The following is a 25,415-nucleotide window of genomic DNA, read 5'->3' as shown; positions in this document are numbered from 1 at the left end:
CGAGAAGCCGATGACCTTGAGGACGGGGCCAGACAGGGACTTGGGGGATACCGAGGCGGAGGCAACTCCTGACTGGAGAGGCCGGGGCCTGACATGCTTGGTGGGCGCAGGCCCGTTGCCATGGAAACCGGAACACGCACAACGCAGGCCCCGAAGCGAAGGGCGAAGAGGTTTGCGTTGATGGAGAGACACTGCCTATTCAGATGGGCTCATACCTGCATCACTAGACCGGCACACAGACAGCACCAGCATTAAACGGCATCCAGTGAAACCGGCCTGACCCCATATTACTGACCCCGGAAATAGAAACCCAAACACACGGTTTTTCACCGCCCCCACCGATTCATTTACCCATTATCGCTGTTCTCCAATGACATCACGGAGAATGGAGGGCGGGTCTTCACCTCACAAAAAATAATAAACAGACATAAGAGAGTCGGTTTATTTCGTGAACAATTTCTGTAGTGGTCACTGTGAGTTTAGTGATTTTTTTAGCTCCGGTTTAAGGTTAAGGTCACCCGTAGAGGATGAGATTTGGACTTTGTGTAGGACCGAGTTAGGTTTGACTGATGGAAGGATCGTGCAATAGAACAGCAAAGAACTCCGATTGATTTTCAATCTCACCAATAGAAACCTGGGAGGGGCGGGGTCATATGGCCGGCAGCCAGTGAGCATTTCAGGCCGCGCTACGAGCCTGGTGGTCTGGAGTGTTGGACATGTCCTCCCTGCTTCAAGCGGCTTGTCGGTCGATCGTTCGGCGGGCAACGGCGCGGGTGCCGGGGCGGTGGCTGAGCGAAGGGTCGGCAGGAGGAGCGGGTGACGGCGGATCGGAGGCTGAGGGCGCACTCCGGCGGCGGCTGGACTCGCTAGTGAAGAAGGACAAGGTGGTGGTCTTCATCAAGGGCACCCCCGCCCAGCCCATGTGCGGCTTCAGCAACGCCGTGGTGCAGATCCTGAGAATGCACGGCGTCGAGGGCTACGGCGCCTACAACGTGCTGGAGGATCAGGAGATTCGGCAAGGTGATGGGTGTGGGGGACGGGGTAGGGATGGGTTGAGGGCAGCGGCGGGGTAGGGTCATGGATGGGGTGGGGGAAGTAAGGGGAGAGGGTTGCGGTTGGGTTGGGCAGAGATGGAGAGGTTATGGAGATAGGAGGATAGCAGTGATGGATGGGTCCTGGTGAGGTGTTAGGCTGGAGGTTGTGGAATGAGGGTGGTGCGGCGGATCAGGGCTTGTACATTAGCTGTTCGTCAGTCTTTTGTTATGTATAGTTTGTTTTGTAAAATTTAATGTAGTCGTTACAGGCAAGGAAACGAATCTCAAGGCAGCATGTAGCAACACGTACAAAATTTGTCAAATTTTACTCTTGACTTTTGATTTGGGGTGTAGGTATGGGGTGGGGGTTAGGGCATGAGGTCCAGGAGAGGAGAGACTGGCAGGGAGCTGTGATTTCATATAATTATATAGAAAGAACAGGAATAAATTTCATTTTCGGTGAATTAAAGTCGATGATCTGAATATACACACTTGCACCTACAAAACTATTTGGAAGGCATTTTAAGGAGCAGAATTAGGCAATTTGGACCATTGAGTCCGCTCAGCCATTCCATCATGGATGATTTATAATCCTCCTCAACCCCATTCTCCTGCCTTCCGTCTATAACCTTTGACATCCTTACTAATCAAGAACCTATCAACCCCTGCTTTAAGTATGCCCAATAACTTGACCTCTGCAGCCATTTGTGACACTGAATTCCACAGTTCCACCTCTTCTGGCTAAAGAAATTCCTTGTCATCTCTGTTCTAAAGCAGTGGTCCCCAACCACCAGGGCGCGAGGGAATGATATGATTTGGCAATATGAAACTACAGGTTTCCCCCGCCATCTGAAGGTAGAGCGTTCCTATTAAACGGTTTGTAAGCCGGAATGTCATAAAGCGAAGAAGCAATTACCATTTATTTATATGGGAAAAATTTGTGAGCATTTGCAGACACAAAAATAACCTACCAAATCATGCCAAATAACACACAACTAAAATAACAGTAACATATAGTAAAAGCAGGAATGATATGATAAATACACAGCCTATATAAAGTAGAAATACTTCTCTACAATCATTGCCGCACTGTTCTCCATAGCGAAAATCTCACGCAAGCGCTCTCAGCAGAAACACTCTCTCCAGTAACCTTTAAGCTATGAAGCTGCCAAATCATACCAAATAACACATAAAAATACACAGCCAATATAAAGTAGAAATAATGTGTGTACAGTGTAGTATCACTTACTAGAATTAGGAAGACAGCGCCGAGCACACTGATGATGGTGTGTTAGGCTGAGTCGTCGGAGGTTCGGGTGGTGCAGTGGTCCCCAACCTCTGGGCAGTGAACCAATACTGATCCGCGAACCCTGCAGGGGTACAGTGGTAGCCGGGACGCACCCAGCACATCTTTAAGAAAAAAGCCAAAGTAAACTAGCTAATTGATTAGGTGCCGCCCGGCACGTAAATGTCGGCCCAGATCAGAGGTGACGCAATCACGTCTGATCTGGGCCAACATTTATATGCCGGGTGGCACCTAATTAATTAGCTTGTTTATTTGGGCTTTTTTCTTAAAGATGTGCTGGGTGCCTCCCGGCTACCGCTGCATTCTCCGGGGCAATGTATCGGTCCGCGGCCCGGGGGTTGGGGTGGTGGGACACTGGGGTGTCATCTCATCGTCGCCTGTTTCCATCGCGGCAGGCGGTTCATCATCTTCTATGTCTGCCTGCCTGGATGTCGAAAGTCAAGGTTTGTCGTCTGCTGTGGCTGATGTGGAAGGCTTGCTTGACTGCTTAGCCTCGCGTATTTTTCTATCATACAGTTCTTTGTAAGCACTCAATCCATCCTACAAATATGCCCTAAACCGATGTACCCTTTCAAAATTAAAATTGTACTCTATCATTGCAGTGAAAATCTCACGCAGTTGCTTCACGTTCAGTTCCTGGACGACTTCACTTTCGGTCCGTTCGCTACTGCATTCGGTTTCGATTGTTATCCTTTCCTCTTCCAATTGCATCAGCTCTTCATCTATCAGTTCTTGGTCATGGGATGCCAAAACCTCTTCAACACCATCTTCGTCAGCTCCCACAAGCCAAACTCACTTTGTCCTTACTTCGTTCACCACAATCGAAACACTTAATTATGTCTAGTTTTACACTAAGTGTAACACCTTTACGAGCTCTTTCAAGCTTTTCCGATACCTTAGAACTCAACGTGGGAAGAAGATCAACTCCTCGAGCTTGCAAATGACGGTGGGTTGAAAAGTATGTTTGACATAACATTTCTGCCGGCATTCTGGATCAAAGTCAAGGCTGAATATCCTGAAATAGCCACAAAAGCACTGAAAACATTGCTTCCATTTCCACCATCATATCTCTGCGAAGCGGGCTTTTCTGCAATGAATGCAATGAAAACTAAATTGCGGAATAGACTGGACATAAGGAACCCCCTTCGAGTATCGCTGTCTCCCATCACCCCTCGATAGGACTGTCTTGTTGCAGGAAAACAAGCCCAGGGCTCCCACTGATTCAGCGATATTGGTGCATTGCAATGATTTTATATGTTCATATGGGGAAAATATGCGCTGTGTGTTTAATATTAAATTCGTTAGGTAAACCCTTTTAGAAATGAAATTGCGTGCATTAGCCAATTATAAGTGACTTAGTCGACTTATCACCTGTATTCCGGTCGTGATTAACACCCCCGCCCCCCCCACCCCCCAAACCGGTCGGCCGGTCCACAAGAATATTGTCAATATTAAACCGGTCCGTGGTGCATAAAAGCTTGGGCACCCCTGTTCTAAAGGTATGTCCTTCTATTCTGAAGTTGTGCCCCACTATAGGTGAAGACCTACAAGTAACTGGGGGTACACCTGGATGACAGACTAGAGTGGAGCACCAACACAGAGGCTGTGTACAAGGACCAGAGTCGCCTCTACCTCCTGAGGAGACTGAGATCCTTTGGCGTATGCAGACCTCTCCTTCACACGTTCTATCAGTCTGTTGTCGCTAGTACAATCTTCTACGTGGTGGTGTGCTGGGCAATGGCATCAACATGGGTGATGCCCACGGGCTCAAAAAACTAATTAGAAAGACTGGCTGTTGCGGGAGTCAAACTGGACACACTGGAGGCTGTGGTAGAAAATTCTGGCAATTCTGGACAATGTTTCTCACCTTCTGCATGCCACCTTGGCTGAACAGAAGAGCACTTTTAGTAGTAGACCAAGATAACTATGCTGCTCCAAAAAGTGTTCTGTAAGGTCTTTCTTGCCCTCAGCCATTGGGCTCTATAATGAGTCAACCTATAGTCTGTTAGACTGAGGTAACTTATTTTGTATTTGTTCTTCTCTTCTAATATTGCAATGCTACTGTGACACTGTAATTTCCTTTGGTATCTGTCTATCTATAGGAAACATCTTGTCCACATCCACTCTATCTATGCCTTTCAATATAATTGCCAAGTTTCTGTGAGATTGCCCCCACCCCACCCCCTCCCCTTCTTCTAAACAGTGAGTACAGGCCCAGAGCCATCAAATGCTCTTCGTACATTAACCCTTTTCAGTTCTGGAATCATTTTCATGAACCTCCCCTGGACCCTTTCCAAAGCTAGCATGTCCTTTCTTAATAAGGCAGGGGTCCCCAACCTTTTTCATACTGCCGACCGGTTTCATATTGACAATATTCTTGCGGACCGACCCGGGGGGGGGGGGGGTAGGGTTGCCAACGTACAAGACTAGCAGTCAAATACGTTGGGTTTACCCGGAGAAAGACTACAATGACCATGAAGCCTTGCGCGGGCACCAGTGCGCATGCGTAACTTGCGCGTGCGTTTACGTGCTGATTTCTTAAAAATTGTTTTTGCCGATTCTGTTGGCGGCGGCGGCGTGTTAATCACGACCGGAATAGAGGTGATAGTGGCTAATACACTCAATTTCGTTTCTAAAAGGGTTTATCTAACGAATTTAATATTAAACACACAGCGCATATTTTCCTCGCATGAATATAGCGATAAGACAATTATCAGGGGAGCTTGAAGTGTTGAACGAACTTCCATTAGAAGTGGTAGAGGCAGGTTCGGTATTATCATTTAAAGAAATATTGGATAGGTATATGGACAGGAAAGGAATGGAGGGTTATGGGCTGAGTGCAGGTCGGTGGGACTAGGTGAGAGTAGCGTTCGGCACGGACTAGAAGGGGCGAGATCGCCTGTTTCCGTGCCGTAATTGTTACATGGTTATATAAGTCACTTATAATAGCATCATAACATTTTAAGTAACGTTTGGATATCAAACACACAGCGCATATTTTCCTCGTATGAACATATAAAATCATTGCAACGCACCAATATCACTGAATCAGTGGGAGCCCTGGGCTTGTTTTCCTGCAACAAGACGGTGCCATCGAGGGGTGATGGGAGACAGCGATACTCGAAGGGGGTTCCTTATGTCCAGTCTATTCCACAATTTAGTTTTCGTTGCATTCATTGCAGAGATATGTTGGAAATGGAAGCAACGTTTTCAGTGTTATTGTGGCTATCTCAGGATATTCAGCCTTGACTTTGATCCAGAATGCCGGCAGAGATGTTATGTCAAACATACTTTTCAGCCCGCCATCATTTGCAAGCTCGAGGAGTTGATGATGTGCGAGTAACGCGTGCGTTCAAGCTCAACAGTGGGCGTGACAGGGAACGAGGAGAGGTGCAGCTGACTCCTATCTCCAAATCATATCGTTTCCTCGCGGCCCGGTAGTGCATGCCTTGTGGCCCGGTGGTTGGGGACCCCTGTAATAAGGGACCCAAAACTCACTACAATACTCCAAATGTGGTCTGACCAATGCCTGAAAAGCCTCCACATTCCATTCTTGTTTTTATATTATAGTCCTCTCAAAATGAGAGCTAACAATGGATTTGAACATAAAACAGGAGAGCTGAATTAAACCATTCAGCCCATTGGGTCTGCTGTGACATTCCATCATGGCTGATTTATGATCCCTCTCATTCTCATTGTCTTGCCTCCTCATAACTTTTGACATCTTACTAATCACAAACCTATCAATCTCCACTTTAAATATACCCAATGACCTGGCCTCCACAGCTGTCTGTGGCAATGAATTCCACAGATTCACCACCCTCGGACTAAAGAGTTCTTCCTATTCTTTGTTCTGAAGTAATGTCATTGTATTCTGATGCTGTGCCCTCCGGTCCTTGATTCCCCATGTTCCCCAAGTAGGCCTTCCAACATTCGATAAGTTCCAGGTAGATTCCCCCCTCATTGTTCTAAATTCCAGTGACTATAGGCCCAGAGCCATCAAATGATGCTCATGTTAACCATTTACCTTCCTTACTACTGATTCTACCTGCAAAGTAGCCTTTAGGAAATACTGCACTAAGGCTCCCAAGTCCCTTTGCACCTCTCACTTCTGAATTCAGTCCCCATTTAGAAAATAAAATAAGCCTTTACTCCTTCTAACACATTGCATGACCGTACACTTCCCTACACTATATTCTAGCTGCCATCTCCTAATCAGTCTGAGTCCTTCTGCAGAATCCGTTTCCTCAACACTGCCTGCCCCTCCACCTATCTTTGTATCATCTGCAAACTTGGTCACAAAGCCATCGATTCTGTCATCCAGATCGTTGCATATAACATGAAAAGAAGTGGTCCCAATACCAACTCTTGCAGAACACCACTAGACACCAGTAGCCAATCAGAAAAGGCACCCCTTTTCCCACCCTTTGCCTCCTGCCAGTCAACCAATCTTCTGTTCAGGCTGCTATCTTTCCTGTAATATCATGGGCTCTTATCTCATAAAGCAGCCTCATGTGCAACACTTTGTCAAACACCTTCTGAAAATCCAAGTAAACAACATCCACTGACTTTACTCTGCCCGTCATTTCCTCAGAGAATTCAAACAGATTTGTCAGGCAAGATGTTCCTTAAGGTATCTATGCTGATTTCTGCCTATCTTGTCATGTGCCTCCAAGTACCCCAACACTTCATCTGTAATATTTGACTCTAACAACTTGCCAATCCATTAAAGTCTGGCTAGCTAGCCTAAAATTTCCTATTGTCTGCCTCCCTCCTTTCTTAGAGTGGAGTGACATTTGCAATTTTCCAGTTCTCTGGAACCATTCTAGAATCTAGTGATTCTTGAAAGATCATTACAAACGCCTCCACAATCTCTTCAGCCACCTCTTTCAGAACCCCAGGATGTAGTCCGACTGGTCCAGGTGACTGATCTATATCTAAGATCTTTCAGCTCCCCAAGCACCTCATCCTTAGTAATAGCAACTACACTTACTTCTGTTCGCAGAAACTTGCATGTTTCTGGCATACTTCTACACTGAAGATGTGCTTAGAAGTATTATACTTATTTTATGCTGAAGACAAAATACTTACATAGTTTGTCTGCCATTTCATTGAAACCCCACTCCAGCTATTTCTACCGCTATACTATGATTTTACTGTGGTCCGATATCCACTCTTGCCTCTTACTTTTTAATAGAGTGTATATGAGAAAACTTTTAGCATCCTCTTATATTATTGGCTGGCTTACCTTGCATTGTGGTTTGTGCAGTCAATTTATTGAGCCAGTGATCACCAATCTGGGTTCAATGTCTTTTAAGGGAGTTTGAATGTCCTCTCCTTAACTGCAATGTATTTTTGCCAGGGGCTCCAGTCTCCTTTCACATTCCAGTCAAAGACCATAAAACATAGGAGCAGAATTGGGCCATTTGGCTCATCGAGTCTGCTCCACCACTTCATGGCTGATCCATTTTTCCTTTCAGCTCAATCTCCTGCCTTCTCCCTGTATCCCTTCATGCCCTGACCAATCAAGAATATCAACATCTGCCTTAAATATACATAAAGACTTGGCCTCCACAGCTGCCTGTGGCAAAGAATTCCACAGATTCACCACTCTCTGGCTAAAGAAATTCCTCCTCATCTCTGTTCTAAAAGGATGCCCCTTTATTTTGCGGCTGTGTCCTCTGGTCTTAGACTCTCCCACCATAGGAAACATCCTCTCCATATCCACTGTTTCAAGGCCTTTCACCTTCACCATTTGCCCCTCATTCTTCTGAATTACAGTGAATACAGGCCCAGAGCCTTCAAACGCTCTTCAAACCTGGAATCCTTTTTATGAACCTCCTTTGGACTCCTCTCCAGTTTCAGCACATCCTTTCTAAGATAAGGGGCCCAAAACTGCTCACAATACTTCGTGAGGCCTCCCCAGTGCTTTATAAATTCTGAACATTACATCCTTTTATATTCTAGTTCTCTTGAAATGAATGTCAACATTACATTTGCCTTCCTCACCACAGACTCAGCCTGCAAATTAACCTTTAGGGAATCCTGCAGAAGCACTCCCAAGTCCCTTTGCACCTCATTTTTTTTTGTGTATTTTCTCTCCATTTAGAGCATGGTCAACCCTTTCTTTTCTATTACCAAAGTGCATGAGTGTACTTCCTGACGCTGTATTCCATCTGCCATTTCTTTGCCTATTTTCCTAATTAGTGTAATTTTTCCTAATCAGTAATCAGTTCTCTACTTCCCCAAAACTACCTGCTCCTCCACTCATCTTCATATTGTCTGCAAACTTTGCAACAAAGCCACAAAGCCATCAATAGCATATGACATAAAAAGAATTGGTTGCAACACAAACCCCTGTGGAATACCATTAGTCACTGGGAGCCAACCAGAAAAAGCTCCCTTCATTCCCACTCTTTCCCTCCTGCCAGTCAGCCACTTGTTTATCCATGCTAGAATCTTCTCTGTAATAGCATGGGCTTATAGCTTGTAAAGCAGCCTCAAGCAACCTTGTCAAAGGCCTTCTGAAAATCTAGTACATAGCATCAACAGATTTTCTCCTCAGGAAACCATGCTGACAAAAGCCTATTTTATCATGTGTCTCTAAGTACCCCGAAACCAAATCCCTAACGATTGACTCCAACATCTTCCCAACCACTGAGGTCAGACTAACTTGCCTATAATTTCCTTTCTTCTACCTCTCTCCCTTTTTGAAGAGTGGAGTGACATTTGCAATTTTAGAGTCTTCTGGAACCATTCTAGAACCTAGTGATTCTTGAAATATCATTACTAATACCTCCACAATCTCTTCGGCCACCTTCTTCAGAACCCTGGAGTCCATATCATCTGGTCCAGGTGACTTATCTACATTCAGACCTTTCAGTTTCCCAAGAACCTTCTCTCTAGTTATGGTACCTTCACACATTAATGCAGGGGTCCCCAACCTTTTTTGCACTGCGGACCGGTTTAATATTGACAATATTCTAATATTCTTGCAGACCGGCCGACTGGGGGGTGGGGGGGGGAGTGCAGGGGGTGGTGTTCAAGTAGGGTTGCCAACTTTCTCACTCCCAAATAAGGGACAAAAGTAGCAGTCAAATACGGGACACTTGTGTTTACCCTGAGAAAGACTACCATGACCATGAAGCCTTGTGCGGGCACCTGTGTGCACAGGTGTGTACGTGCCGATTTTATTTTTTCTACAAATTGGTTTTGGCTTAATCTTCCCGATTCTGTTATGTGAACCTACACTGTACGTACATTATTTCTACTTTATATAGGCTGTGTATTATCATATCATCCCTGCTTTTACTATATGTTAGTGTTATTTTAGGGTTTTTTTATGTGTTATTTGGTGTGATTTGGTAGGTTATTTTTTGGGTCTGGGAACGCTCAAAAATTTTTCCCATATAAATTAATGGTAATAGCTTCTTCACTTTACATCATTTTGGCTTACGAACGGTTTCATACGAACACCCTACCTTAGCTGGGGAAATACGGAACAAGGACCGTCCCATATGGGACAAACCAATTTAGCCCAATATACGGGATGTCCCGGCTAATATGGGACAGTTGGCAACCCTATGTTCAAGTTCAACAGTGCGTGATAGGGAATGAGGAAAGGTGCAGCTGACTCATATCGTTTCATATTGCCAAATCGTATCGTTTCCCCATGGCCCAGTAGCACATGCTTTGTGGCCCGGTGGTTGGGGACCACTGCATTAATGCCCCATGTGTCCTGGAACTTCCATCATACTGCTAGTGTTTTCCACAGTAAAGACTGATGCAAAATACTTAATTCAGTTCGTCTGCCATTTCGTTGTCTCCCATTACTACCACTCCAGCGTCGTTTTCCAGTGGTCCAATATCCACCCTCTCCTCTCTTTTATACTGTCAAAAGAAACTTTTGGTATCCTCTTTAATATTATTGGCTAGCTTACTTTCCTCTTCCATCCTTACCTTCTTATTGATGACTTTAGTTGCCTTCTGTTGGTATTTGTAAACTTCCCAATCCTCTAACTTCCCACTATTTTTTGCTTTATTATATGCCGTCTCTTTGGTGTACAGTTGGGGTTAGTAAGTTATGAGCATGCTACGTTGGTTCTCGAAGTATGGTGACAATTGTGGGCTGCTCCCAGCATAATCCTCACTGATTTGATGCAACGACTCATTTCACTGTATGTTTCAATGTACTTGTGACAAATAAGTGAGATCATGGAAACGGTACAGATCGAAAAGGAGGAGGTCCTTGCTGTCTTGAGGAAAATTAAAGTGGATAAATCCCAGGGACCTGACAGGGTGTTCCCTCGGACCTTGAAGGAGACCAGTGTTGAAATTGCAGGGGCCCTGGCAGAAATATTTAAAATGTTGCTGTCTACAGGTGAGGTGCCGGAGGATTGGAGAGTGGCTCATGTTGTTCCGTTGTTTAAAAAAGGATCGAAAAGTAATCCGGGAAATTATAGGCCAGTAAGTTTAACGTCAGTAGTAGGTAAGTTATTGGAGGGAGTGTTAAGAGACAGAATCTACAAGCATTTGGATAGACAGGGACTTGTTAGGGAGAGTCTACATGGCTTTGTGCGTGGTAGGTCATGTTTGACCAATCTGTTGGAGTTTTTCGAGGAGGTTACCAGGAAAGTGGATGAAGGGAAAGCAGTGGATATTGTCTACATGGACTTCAGTAAGGCCTTTGACAAGGTCCCACATGGGAGGTTAGTTAGGAAAATTCAGTCACTAGGTATACATGGAGAGGTGGTAAATTGGATTAGACATTGGCTCAATGGAAGAAGCCAAAGAGTCGTAGTAGAGAATTGCTTCTCCGAGTGGAGGCCTGTGACTAGTGGTGTGCCACAGGGATCAGTGCTGGGTCCATTGTTATTTGTCATCTATATCAATGATCTGGATGATAATGTGGTAAATTGGATCAGCAAATTTGTTGATGATACAAAGATTGGAGGTGTAGTCGACAGTGAGGAAGGTTTTCAGAGCCTGCAGAGGGACTTGGACCAGCTGGAAAAATGGGCTGAAAAATGGCAGGTGGAGTTTAGTACAGACAAGTGTGAGGTATTGCACATTGGAAGGACAAACCAAGGTAGAACATACAGGGTTAATGGTAAGGCACTGAGGAGTGCAGTGGAACAGAGGGATCTGGGAATACAGATACAAAATTCCCTAGAAGTGGCGTCACAGGTAGATAGGGTCGTAAAGAGAGCTTTTGGTACATTGGCCTTTATTAATCAAAGTATTGAGTATAAGAGCTGGAATGTTATGATGAGGTTGTATAAGGCATTGGTGAGGCCAAATCTGGAGTATTGTGTTCAGTTTTGGTCACCAAATTACAGGAAGGATATAAATAAGGTTGAAAGAGTGCAGAGAAGGTTTACAAGGATGTTGCCGGGACTTGAGAAACTCAGTTACAGAGAAAGGGTGAATAGATTAGGACTTTATTCCCTGGAGCGTAGAAGAATGAGGGGAGATTTGGTAGAGGTATATAAAATTATGATGGGTATAGATAGAGTGAATGCAAGCCGGCTTTTTCCACTGAGGCAAGGGGAGAAAAAACCAGAGGACATGGGTTAAGGGTGAGGGGGGAAAAGTTTAAAGGGAACATGAGGGGGGGCTTCTTCACACAGAGAGTGGTGGGAGTATGGAATGAGCTGCCAGATGAGGTGCTAAATGCGAGTTCTTTTTTAACATTTAAGAATAAATTGGACAGATACATGGATGGGAGGTGTATGGAGGGATATGGTCCGTGTGCAGGTCAGTGGGACTAGGCAGACAATGGTTCGGCACAGCCAAGAAGGGCCAAAAGGCCTGTTCCTGTGCTGTAGTTTCTATGGTTCTATAACTCATCTTCTCTTCATTTTTTTTTCTCAACTTATTGTTTTTTTTCACTTGCCTTCTGTTGGTCCTTAAAGGTTCCTAATCCCAGCTTTCTACTAATTTTTGCTTTATTATATGTCCGCTATTTTGCTTTATGTTGTCTTTGACCTCCCTTGTCATCCACAGTTGGCTCATCCTCCCTTTAAAATGTATCATCTTCTTTTGGATGTATCTATCCTGCATCTTTTGAATTGCTCCCAGAAACTCTACTGTCATCCCTGCTAGTGTCCCCTTCTGATCAATAAGATTGATATTAAAAGGGTAGTTCTCCTCCCTTCATCGTTGGCTCAGTATTGCACCCCGTCACTTTCCCCTGTAACTCTGATCCTCAGTACTTGTATCTGTCTGTCCTATTGACTTGTCATTGACATGAAGCTTTGACTATCTGCTTGATTCAGTCTGATATGAGCATCTACGTCATTTTTTTAAAATCACAATACTGTTGGCTAAAAATGAGCTTTGTGGGATGGATAATAGGATTAATGGTAAAGCATTTAAAAATAATTCCCAGGGAAGGTGTGAATAACTGGAGTTTGGAATAGGGTAAAGGGCGGGGTGGAAAATGAAGAAGCAATGAAGGTATCAGCACCAGTAAGGAGGGATCTCGATGCCCACCATCCAAACCACTGCAGTTTAGCAGCACATTGCACTAAAATGGATTTTTTTTTGTTCTAATTGTGAAAAGATGCTGGAATTCCAGAGCAACAGGCACAAAACACTGGAAGAACTTAGCAGAACAGGCAGCACCTGTGCAAGAGTAATAAACAGTTGACATTTTGAGCCAAGGCTCTTCATCAGGACTGAAGAGGAGGGGGAAAGAAACTAGAAGGTGGGTTAGGGGAAGGAGTACAAACTGGCGGGTGACAGGTGAGACCAGGACGGGAGTAAGGTGGGTGGGAGAGGGGGAATCAGGTAAGAAGCTGGGAGGGGATAGGTAAAGGGCTGAGGAAGAAGGAATCTGAGAAGACAGTGGACTATGGAGAAAGGGAAGGAAGAGGTGAGCCAAAGAGAGGTAATGGCAGATGAGGAAAAGAAAAAGGGTGACAGGGGAACCAGAATGGGAAATGGAAAGTGAGAGAAACGGTTTAGCAGAGAATTGATAAGAAGTTAGAAAAATTGGTATTCATGCCATCAGGTTGGAGTCTTATTTCCAATCCTGAGGAAGTGTCTGTGCCTGAATGTCAACTGTTTATTCCCCTTCATAGATGCTATGTGGCCTGCTGAGTTCCTTCAGCATTTTATGTTTTAATTGTTTTCTTACTTAATAAAAAAAACTTGTATAATTTGTCTTTGCAAATTCTGCCCTGTGCCTGTGATGCTGCTGCAGAATGTTTTTCTTTACACCTGTGCACACATGTAGTTGTGCATGAGACAGTAAACTTGACTTTGATTTTGTAGTAGTTCTATGACCCTCACTCACTCTGGTACTTGTCCTTTTGAAACAGGTATTAAAAACTATTCCAATTGGCCGACCATCCCGCAGATCTACTTTGACGGCGAGTTTGTGGGCGGATGCGACATCTTGCTACAGATGCACCAGAATGGAGATCTCGTCGAGGAACTAAAGAAACTTGGCATTCGCTCTGCGCTGTTAGACACTGAGAAAGAGGACGCAAAATAGAGCAGCCACCTTCCATTGTCAGCTGGCCCCTGTCTTGCTCTTGTCACGTGGTTGGTGGTGTGTTGTTATTTAGTTATTACTGTGTCATTGGACCTTGGCAGGGGTGGAGTGTTGTAAGAACTCCATGGAGAGCCTCATGGTGATATACTGATGGCATAGGGGAGTTCAACGTGTCGGACCGTGTAAAACGACGGAAAAGGATAACCAACAGAAGCATAATTGTGGTTTTTAATTGCCCTCTTTTTTTTTAGAGGAATCAATAAAATGTTATGTTCATTTGCTTTTAAAATTTGATTTTGTGGGTATTTAAAGGCAGCTGATAGTATGATCATTCAAGGGCTTATCAGAGATTCAAAGGAAACAGACTTTTTATCCCAACTTGTACGTGCCAATCATGTTGGTCCTGTTAGCCTGTGTTTGGCCCATATCCCTGTAAACCTTTCCTATCCATATTCATGTCCAAATGTCTTTTAAATGTGACCGTACCCAGCTCTACCACTTCCTCTGGTAGTTTGTAGTATGTACCCACCACCCTCTGTGTGGAAATCTTGCCCCTTAGAATCCCTTTAAATCTTTGCCCTCTCGCTTGTAACCTATGCCTTCTATTTTTTAGAATCCCATACCTAGATGGAATAAATGGTAACCGTTCACTTTGTCTATGGATTTACGAACCTCTGTAAAGTCGCCCCCAGCCTCTCCTTGTAACTCAAGCCCTCCAGTCGAGGTAATATCCTTGAATCTCTTCTGCACCCTTTCAGTTCAGTAACATCCTTCCTATATATCTGTGACTTTCCTGATGACGTCCTTTTTGCACCCTCCATTGCTTAATTCCGGCGGTCCAATCAGCAGCAGGAGCAGATCACAGTGACAAGGTTTCTCGCTGGTCGGCGACACTTGTTTGAAGGACAGAAGGGACCAGCGGGGCAGCCATTGTCGGGAGTAGGCCAGTGGTGAGAGTAGGACTGTCAGGCTTTGGCTCAAAGGAGGTTTCGGCTCAAAAGGGGCTTTGGCTCTGGTTAAGCTGTTAAGATTCCCTTTTTTCCTCTTACTGTACCTAGTGTAGTAAATGACTGTTGTGTGTTCTTCATGCTGGATGTTAGAGTCCTAGAGTCTCCCAGGGAATTGCATCTGTGTGAAGTGCATCGGGCTGCAGCTCCTTGAAGATTGTGTTGGGAACTGGAAGAGCAGCTAGATGACCTTCAGCTTGTACGAGAGAGTGAGAAGACAATCGATCAGAGTTGAAGGGAAGTAGTTGTTCCTAAGTTCCAGGAGGCGAGTGGCTGGGTTGACGGTCAAGGGAATTGGAAATGTCAATAGGCAGTTAGCGCAGAGCACCCCTGTGGCCATTTCTCTCAATAATAAGCATATCACTTTGAATACTGCTGTGGGGATGACCTTCTAGGGGAATGCCATGGAGACCGGGTTACTGGCACTGAGCATGGGTCCATGGTGCAGAAGGGAAAGAGGGAGAAGAGGGGAGCGGTAGTGATAGGGGACTCAATAGTCAGGGGAACAGACAGGAGATTCTGTGGACGTGAACAGGACACCCAGATGGTATGTTGCCTCCCTGTTGCCAGGGATGTCTCAGATCGCATCCACAGCATTTTGGGGAGGCAGGGACAGCAGCCAGATGTCTTGGTACACGTTGGTACCAATGACATGGGAAGGAAAAGCAAAGAGGTCCTGAAAAGAGAATTTAAAGACCGAGGTAGGAAGCTGAGAAACAGGAGCTCTGAAGTAGTAATTTCTGGATTGCTGCCTGTGCCAAGCACCAGTGAGTATAGAAACAGGATGATTCGGGTTATTAATGCGTGGCTGGGAAGCTGGTGCAGGGGACAGGGCTTCAGATTCTTGGATCATTGGGATCTCTTCTGGGGGACGTACGACCTGTTCAAAAGTGACTGGTTGCACCTGAACCCGAGGGGAGCAATATTCTCGTGGGCAGGTTTGTTAGAGCTGTTAGGGAGAGTTTAAACTAATCTGGCTGGAGGTGGGAACCTGAGCGAGGGGACTGGTGATAGGAAGGATGGTTAAAAAGTAAAGATAGCGTGCAGTCAGACTGTTGGAAAGGGCAGGGAGATGATACGACAAAATTGTAGCCAGCAGGCTGAATATCAGTGCATTAGGGATTCAGAATCAAAAAGGGTAGCAAATACAATACTCTGTGTTATATCTCAATACACAGAGTATTAAGAAATAAGGTGGATGATCTTGTTGCACTGTTACAGATTGTCAAGTATGATGATGTGGCCATCACTGATTCGTGACTAAAGGATGGTTGTAGTTGCGAGCCGAATGTCTAAGGTTAGTTATTGTACTGGAGGGATAGGAAGGTCGGCAGAGGGGGTGGTGTGGCTCTGCTGGTAAAGAATAGCATCAAATCAGTAGAAAGATGAGACGTAGGATCAGAAGATGTTGAAACCTTGTAGGTTGAGTTAAGAAACCTCAAGGGTAAAAGGACCCTGATGGCAGTTGTATACAGGCCTCCCAACTGTAGCTGGGATGAGCGCCACAGATTGCAACAGGAGATAGAAAAGGCCTGTCAAAAGGACAATGTTATGATAGTTGTGGGAGATCTCAACATGCCAGGTCATTTGGGAAAATCAGGTTGGTGATGGGTCTCAAGCGAGTGAGTTTGTTGAATGCCTACAAGATGGCTTTTTAGAGCAGTTTGTCATTGAGCCTACTAGACTGGATGTTGTATAATGAATCAGAGAACTTAAGGTAAAAGAACCCTGAGGAGGCAGTGATCACGATATGATTGAGTTCAACTTGAAAGTAAAGTCTGACTTAACAGTATTTCAGTGGAGTAAAGGAAATTACAGTGGTATGAGAGAGGAGATGGTCAAAGTAAATTAGAAGGAACTGCTGACAGGGATGACAGCAGAGCAGCAATGGTGTGAGTTTTTTAAAAAAATGAGGAAGGTGCAGGATAGATGTATTCCAAAAACACAGAAATACTCAAATAGCAAAATAGTACAACCATGGCTGATGAGAGAAATCAAAGCTAATGTAAAAACTAAAGAGTGGACATACAACAATGCAAAAATTAATGGCAAGACAGAGGATCGGGAAGCTTTTAAAAACCTACAGAGAGCAACTGAAAGAATCATTAGGAGGGAAAGATGAAATATGAGAGTAAGCTAGCAACTAATATCGAAGTGGATAGTAAAGGTGTTCTTGAGTAAATAAATAAATGAGAGGTGAGAGTGGATATAGGACCTCTAGAAAATGAGGTCAGAGAAATAATATTGGGGGCCAAGGAGATGGCAGATAAATGAAATAAGTATTTTGCGTCAGTCTTCAATGTGGAAGTCTAACAGTGTGCCAGATATTGAAGGGTGTGAGGAAAGAGAAGTGAGTGCAGTTACTATTACAAGGGAGAAGGTGCTGAAAAAGCTAAAAGGCCTAAAGGTACACAAGTCACCCGGACCAGACGAACTGCACCCTAGGGTTCTGAAAGGGGTGGCAGTGGAGATTGTGGAGGCATTAGAAACGATCTTTCCAAAATCATTGGACTCTGGCATAGTGCCAGAGGACTGGAAAATTGCAAATGTCACTCCACTCTTTAAGAAAGGAGGGAGGCAGCAGAAAGGAAATTGTAGACAAGTTAGCCTGACTTCAGTGGTTGAGAAGATATTGGAGTCAATTGTGAAGAATGTGGTTATGAAGTACTTGGTGACACAGGACAAGATGGGACAAAATCAGCATGGTTTCCTTAAGGGAATTTCAGGCCTGATGAACCTGTTGGAATTCTTGGAGGAGATTACAAGTAGGCGAGGTAAAGGGGATGCAGTGGATGTTGTATATTTGGACTTTCAGAAGGCCTTTGACAAGGTGCCACACATGAGACTACTTACTAAGTATTACAGGAAACTAAGTTGCGGATTGGCTGACTGGTAGGGAGGCAGCGAGTGGGAATAAAAGTATCATTTTCTGGTTGGCTGCCTGTGACTAGTGTTTTTCCACAAGGGTCGGTGTTGGGACCACTTCTTTTTATGCTGTATATCAATAATTTAGACGATAGAATAGATGGCTTTGTTGCCAGATTTGGAGATGATATGAAAATGGGTGGAGGGGCAGGTAGTGTTGAGGAAACGGGTAGGCTGCAGAAGGACTTGGACAGATTAGGAGAATGGGCAAGAAAGTGGCAAATGAAATAAAATGTTGGAAAATGCATGGTTATGCACTTTGGAAGAAGAGATAAATGTGCAGACTATTTTCTAAATGGGGAGAAAATCCAAAAATCTGAGATGCAAAGGGACCTGGGAGTCCTTATGCAGAACACCCTAAAGGTTAACTTGCAGGTAGAGTCATGGTGAGAATGGCAAATGCAATGTTAGCATTCATTTCAGGAGGTCTACAAGAGCAGGGATGTGATGCTGAGGCTTTATAAGGCACTGGTGAGGCTTCACCTTGAGTATTGTGAACAGTTTTGGGCTCCTCATCTAAGAAAAGATGTGCTGTGGAGTGCTGTCAGAGGTGGTTCACTAGGATGATTCCGGAATAAAAGGGTTATCATACGAGGAATATTTGATAGCTGTGGGTCTGTACTCATGGGAATTTAGAAGGATGAAGAGGGGATCTTATTGAAACTTCTCAAATCTTGAAAGGCCTACTCAGCAGATGTGGAAAGGATGTTTCCCATGGTGGGGGAGTCTAGGACAAGAGGACGCCCCTCTATCCTGGGGCTGTGCCCATTTAAAAGCAAGATAAAAAATTTCTTCAGCCAAAGGATCGGGATTTATGGAATTTATTACCACGGGCAGCTGTGGAGGCCAGGTCGTTGGGTGTATTTAAGGCAGAGCTTGATAGGTTCTTGATTAGACACGGCATCAAAGGTTATGGGGAGAAGGCTGAGGAGTGGGACTAAGGAGGCAAAAAAAAAAGTATCAGCCATAATTGAATGGTGGAGAAGACTCAATGGGCCAAATGGCCTAATTCTACTCCTATGTCTTATGGTCTTAATCAAATTCTCTCTATACTAACAGAACTGCACGCAATGCTGCTGTTGGACAGATTCATATTTATTCATCACACGTATAACGAAACATACAGTGAAATGCATTATTTGCATTAACAACCAACACAACCTAAGGATCTGCTGCAAAAGTCGCCACACACTCTGGAGCTGACCCAAAATATTCAGCAGAATAACATGAGCAGTAACAGCAAAATGAACCTCTTTCTCACCTACAGAGATAGACAGGCCTCAGCCTTAGGAAAGGCCACCTTCAACCCCCAGTCCTCAGCCACAGGCTCACAGACAGTGGGCCTCTGACTTCAAGAAATGCTGACCTAGGGACTTCGACCACTGGGCCTCAAGCTCCGGGCTTGCTGCCTCCGATCTTCAACCTCTTGTATTGACCCAGGACTTTGAACATTGGGTCTCAACCTCTGAGTAAGAGTGTCAGAGATTATGGGAAGAAGGCAGAAGAATGGCGTTGAGAGGGGAGAATAAATCGGCCATGTTTGGATGGAGGAGTAGACTTGATGGGTTGAATGGCCTGATTCTGCTTCTTTGTCTTACAGAGTTCCAACTCTTTCTCAGTGTCACTACTGATGAAGGTCAGCATGCCATAAACTGTCTTTTTCACTATGTCTACCCCTGTTGCCACCTTCAGAGAACTCTATTTGTATCTCTAGATCTATCTGTTCTACAGCACTTCCCATTGTACTGTCATTCACTGGGCATGTCCTGCCCTGGTTGGTTTAACTTCCCAAAACATAACACGTTGCTCCTGGCCCAGTTAAATCCCACCTGTTCTTCTTTTGAGGCCTAGAGAATCATACAGCACAGAAACATGTTCTTCAGTTTATCTAGGGGCCATAGATAGACTACCTGGCCAATTATACTGCCTAGATCAGGGGTAGGCCACCTTAAGCACAAACGATTTTCTAGCATGCGTTGTTCATTAATTTGAGGCAAAACATAACTAGATGTATTTAAATGGATAATTCCCATATTTCAAGTTATTTATGGCATTTATCTGGCCCACTGTCCGCTCATTAATACGCGATCCAGCCCACAGAGGTAAAAAGGTTGCCGACGCCTGGGCTACACCCACCTTGTCCATGGCCTTTCTTGCCCTTCCCATCCATGCATTTATCAAAGTTTCTTTTAAATATTGTAATCAAACCTACATCCACCATTTTTTGCTGGCAGCTCATTCCACACTCGCACCAGCCTCTGAGGAAAGAAATTCCACTTGAATGTTTCACCCTTAACCTATGACCTCTAGTTTTGGTCTCACCGAAACTCAGTGGAAAGAGCCTGCTTGCATTTACCTTATCGATACCCCTCATGATTTTGTATACTGCTGTCAAATCTCCCTTATTCTATGCTTCCAGAGAATAAACTAACCATGCATGAATTCCTGGTTACTCTCTGTCTACTTGTGAAGCCACTTTCAGGAAATGATGGATCTGTATTCCCAGATCCCTCTGTTCTATCACACTCCTCAGTGCCCTGTTGAAGGAAGTTGTTGGCGAAAGTGGAAGTGAACTAGCGATGGAGGTCGGCGGGAAAGAGGAACGGAATGCAAAGAGGAAGAAAAAGCAGAGGTACGGGATATCAAACTCTGAGGAGTCAGCGGATGATCAAAACAGGACAGAAAACAATGAAAAGAAGATGAGATTAAAGCAATTATAAAACTAAGTGAAGACAGGGTGTCTTTTGGTGATTGGAACCCGATTCATTTGACAAAGGTGCTCAACAAAATCCTAGGCAAGATTACAGGAGCAAAGATTTTATGAAATGGATCGCTATTAGTGATTTGTTGGGATAGTGCTCAGCAAGGCAAAGTGATAAGATTATGTAAAATAGACAGCAAAGTAGTACAATGCTCAATACCCAACGATAGAAAGTGGACTAGAGGAGTTATTTTGGGGATACCAACGAAAGTTACTATGGATGAGATTAAACAGAATATAAAAGGAGCAAAAGTTATTGAGGCTAAACGTTTGAAAGTTACAAGAAACGGGAAAAAGTGTGATAGTTTATCGGTAATGATTAACTTTGATGAAGAGAGATTGCCGACTAACGTTTACTTAGGGTATATGCATTATGCGGTTAGAATATAAATACCACCGCCTTTAAGATGCTATAAATGTCAGAAATTCGGGCACATTGCGGCGGTCTGCAGAGGAAAACAAAGATGTGGGAGATGCGCTGGAGAACATGAATATGGGAAGTGTGAAGCGGGAGCTAGGCTGAAATGCTGCAATTGTGGCGAAGAACACAGCGCAGCTTATCGAGGGTGCATTTATAGCAAGAAGGTGGCTGAGAAACGATATGTAAAAGTAACTCAAGGAATCAGTTATGCAGAGGCAGTGAAAGAATTTGATGGAAAAAAAGGCTGTCAAGCAAACAAATACAGGGAATAACAAACTGGTGAATTGTGAGAGCTGTAATATGAAAAATAAGGATACACTATTAATGAGTAGAAAGGATTTCGTGCTTTTTATGGTGGATGCAATTAATTGTTCAGGGCAAACAAGCAAACGAACTGAGAAAATTAAAAATATCGTCAAATTTGCAGGAAAGTATCTTGGTATTAAAGGGATTTGGTGGGAAGAAGTCAAAGAAATGCTGAATGGAGGATCCAACAGTTCACAGGCAGGGGAGATGGAATCTTAATGGCAGTATATTTATCGCAAATGGTCAAGAATTTAAGAAATGTTTCAGAACTTAAGGAAAATCCTCAGATTTTATGGTTGAAGCCCAGGGTGAATGTGCAGAACTCCAACAACAAATAGAAGTACCTGTCAAGAACAACGGTGAGTTGGAAAGAGATTGGAAAATGGAGGAAATCATTACAAGGATACAAAAGGAAAAGGAATTTGTTGCAAAGTGAATTATGTACATTCAGATTACAAAATGGAAACATAGAAGCAAATGAAGAAGAACTCCGAGGTCTCAGTAAACAACAGCAGGCTACGATCCAAGAAAAGGAAAACCTGAAAAAGCAGATAAGACTTGGAAAAACATCAATTTTAAAAGTATAACGTGCGATAATTACTATTCTTTAACAAGACGATTTTAGTCTTACAAGTGATGTAGATGAAATGAATGTAATTGAGGTAATGCAATTACATGAAAACGTGACAAAATTAGGGAAGAATGGCAGTTTGCGGCATTATCTAATGAGCACATTAAGCATTCACAAGGAATTGAGTGATGCTAATAGTGAACTGCAGGCTGAACTAGATTGTCTAAAGTAGAGAACTCCAGGACATATTTGGTTGGAACACGAGAAGTCTAGCAGGTGGCGGTAATGCACTGAAAACTGGTTGCCAACCGCCATAAAACAAAAAAGAAGAAGGTCCAACTGATGGTGAGTCAGTAACCTAGTAAAAACTATACCATGAAGGCAAAAAAACACTCCAAGCAACTCGGCGAAAAGATTATTGAAAAGCGCAAGTCAGGAGATGGATACAAGAAAATTTCCAAGTCACTGAATATCCTTTGGTGTACAGTTAAATCGATCATCAAGAAAAGAAAAGAATATGGCACAGCTGTAAATCTGCCTAGAGCAGGCCATCCTCAAAAACTGAGTGAAGGTACCAGAGGGGAATAGTGAGTGGGGTCACCAAGAGACCTATGACAACTCTGGAGGAGTTACAAGCTTCAGTGGCTGAGATGGGAGAGACAGTGCATACAACTGTTGCCCAGGTGCTTCACCAGTCGCAGTTTTATCGGAGAGCAAAGAGAAAGCCACTGTTGCAAAAAACTCGATTGAAATCTGGACTAGAGTTAGCTAGAAGGCATGTGGCAGATTCTGAAGTCAGCTGGAAAAAGCTTCTATAGTCCGATGAAACCAAAATTGAGCTTTTTGGCCCTCAGACTAAATGCTATGTTTGGCATAAGCCAAACACCACACAACATCAAAAACACACCATCCCTACCATGAAGCATGGTGGTGACTGCATCATGCTCTGGGAATGTTTCACTGCAGTGGGCCCTGGACGGCTTGTGAAGGTAAATGGTAAAATGAATAAAATGAATGCAGCAAAATACAAGGAACGCCTGGGGGGAGGTGGGGGGAACCTGATGCAGTCTGCAAATGAACTGTGACTCGGGAGAAGATTTGTTTCCAGCAAGACAGTGACCCCAAGCATAAAGCCAAAGCTAAACAGGAATAACTTAAAAACAAGCAGCTGAAGAAGAGAGTGGAAGAATTCGGGTAGAAAAAGTCTTTTTTTTTCTTAAAAACTGCTCGGGGAGAAGGGTCTGCACTGCACAGGCCTGTGATGTAGCGCACCGAGGTTTAAAAGCAGACCACCATATACAGCAGCCATCATCGGAGTGGACTGAGTCAGAGTGGGACGGCTTTGGCTCAAACAGGCTTCGGCGAGAACAGGCAGAGGGCAGGGTAGGTTCCGGTAAGTTTTTTGTTCAGATTGTTTAGTGCAGAGAGAATGCCAGGCAGGATGTTGGAATGCTCCTCTTGCAGGATGTGGGAAGTCAGGGAGCCCTCCGGTGTCCCTGACAACGACACCTGTAAGAAGTGCATCCAGCTGCAGTTCCTGACAAACCGCGTTAGGGAACTGGAGCAGGAGCTGGATGACCTGCGGATCATTCGGGAGAATGAGGAGATTATAGATCGTAGCTACAGGGAGGTAGTTACGCCAAAGGAGCAGAGGACAGGAAATCCTACAGGAGGGGCAGGACTGGCAGCTTAATATTCCAGGGTTCCGATGTTTCAGATGTGACCGAGGCAGAGGAATGAAAGGCGGGGGAGTGGCATTGCTTGTTAGGGAAAATATTACAGCAGTGCTCAGGCCAGACAGATTAGAGGGCTTGTCTACTGAGTCCTTGTGGGTGGAGCTGAGAAACAGGAAAGGTATGGCCACATTAGTGGGATTGTATTACAGACCACTCAATAGTCAACGAGAATTGGAAGAGCAAGTCTGCAGAGAGATAGCAGGCAACTGCAGGAAACATAAAGTTGTGGTGGTAGGGGATTTTAATTTTCCATATATTGATTGGGTCTCCCATACTGTTAGGGGTCTAGATGGTTTAGAGTTTGTAAAATGTATTCAGGAAAGTTTTCTAAATCAATATATAGAGGGACCAACTAGAGGGGATGCAATATTGGATCTCCTGTTAGGAAACGAATTAGGGCAAGTGACAGAAGTCTGTGTCGGGGAACACTTTGGTTCCAGTGATCATAACACCATTAGTTTCAACTTGATCATGGACAAGGATAGATCTGGTCCTAGGGTTGAGGTTCTTAACTGGAAGAAGGCCAAATTTGAAGAAATGAGAAAGGACCTAAAAAGCGTGGATTGTTCTCTGGCAAGGATGTGATCGGTAGGTGGGAAGCCTTCAAAGGAGAAATTTTGAGAGTGCAGAATTTGTATGTTCCTGTCAGGATTAAAGGCAAATTGAATAGGAATCTTGGTTTTCAAGGGATATTGCAACTCTGATAAAGAAGAAGAGGGAGTTGTATGCCATGTATAGGAAGCAGGGAGTAAATAAGGTGCTTGAGGAGTATAAGAAGTTCAAGAAAATACTTAAGAAAGAAATCAGGAGGGCTAAAAGAAGACATGAGGTTGCCTTGGCAATCAAAGTGAAGGATAATCCAAAGAGCTTTTACAGGTATATTAAGAGCAAAAGGATTGTAAGGGATAAAATTGGTCCTCTTGAAGATCAGAGTGGTCGGCTATGTGCGGAACCAAAGGAAATGGGGGAGATCTTAAATAGGTTTTTTGCGTCTGTATTTACTAAGGAAACTGGCATGAAGTCTATGGAATTAAGGGAAACAAGTAGTGAGATCATGGAAACTGTACAGATCGAAAAGGAGGAGGTCCTTGCTGTCTTGAGGAAAATTAAGGTGGATAAATCCCCGGGACCTGACAGGGTGTTCCCTCGGACCTTGAAGGAGACTAGTGTTGAAATTGCAGGGGCCCTGGCAGAAATATTTAAAATGTCGCTGTCTACAGGTGAGGAGCTGGAGGATTGGAGAATGGCTCATGTTGTTCCGTTGTTTAAGAAAGGATTGAAAAGTAATCCGGGAAATTATAGGCCAGTAAGTTTAACGTCGGTAGTAGGTAAGATATTGGAGGGAGTACTAAGAGGCCGGATCTACAATCATTTGGATAGACAGGGACTTATTAGGGAGAGTCAACATGGCTTTGTGTGTGGTAGGTCATGTTTGACCAATCTATTGGAGTTTTTCGAAGAGGTTACCAGGAAAGTGGATGAAGGGAAGGCAGTGGATATTGTCTACATGGACTTCAGTAAGGCCTTTGACAAGGTCCCGCATGGGAGGTTAGTTAGGAAAATTCAGTCGCTAGGTATACATGGAGAGGTGGTAAATTGGATTAGACAATGGCTCAATGGAAGAAGCCAAAGAGTGGTGGTAGAGAATTGCTTCTCCGAGTGGAGGCCTGTGACTAGTGGTGTGCCACAGGGATCAGTGCTGGGTCCATTGTTATTTGTCATCTATATCAATGATCTGGATGATAATGTGGTAAATTGGATCAGCAAATTTGCTGATGATACAAAGATTGGAGGTGTAGTAGACAGCGAGGAAGGTTTTCAGAGCCTGCAGTGGGACTTGGACCAGCT

At 44.2% G+C, this 25,415-nt stretch overlaps 2 protein-coding genes across 3 annotated transcripts in view; one reads left to right on the top strand and one right to left on the bottom strand.

The window, feature by feature from the left end:
• Positions 1-300, bottom strand: part of gstz1 (glutathione S-transferase zeta 1) — a 33,151-nt gene extending 32,851 nt beyond the window's left edge. Inside the window, exon 1 of one of the 2 annotated variants that reach the window (XM_063045774.1) lies at positions 216-300. In XM_063045774.1, coding sequence (XP_062901844.1) covers positions 216-221 — 6 coding nt within the window. In that variant the 5' untranslated portion in view covers positions 222-300. The remainder of the gene's footprint in view (positions 1-215) is intronic. The other variant, XM_063045793.1, reaches the window with a different exon arrangement.
• A 343-nt stretch (positions 301-643) lies between these two features.
• glrx5 (glutaredoxin 5 homolog (S. cerevisiae)) lies at positions 644-19,824 on the top strand. The gene is made up of 2 exons (XM_063045714.1): positions 644-1,020; positions 13,665-19,824. The coding sequence occupies exons 1-2, from the start codon at positions 717-719 to the stop codon at positions 13,838-13,840; spliced, it is 480 nt and encodes a 159-aa protein (XP_062901784.1). The 5' UTR covers positions 644-716; the 3' UTR covers positions 13,841-19,824.
• The last annotated feature ends 5,591 nt before the right edge of the window (positions 19,825-25,415 follow it).

The sequence above is a fragment of the Mobula hypostoma genome, chromosome 1 (assembly GCF_963921235.1).
Source record: "Mobula hypostoma chromosome 1, sMobHyp1.1, whole genome shotgun sequence".
Classification (NCBI taxonomy): Eukaryota; Metazoa; Chordata; class Chondrichthyes; order Myliobatiformes; family Myliobatidae; genus Mobula; species Mobula hypostoma.
Note: the sequence above shows the minus strand (reverse complement) of the source record. Positions and strands in the feature narration are given on the sequence as shown.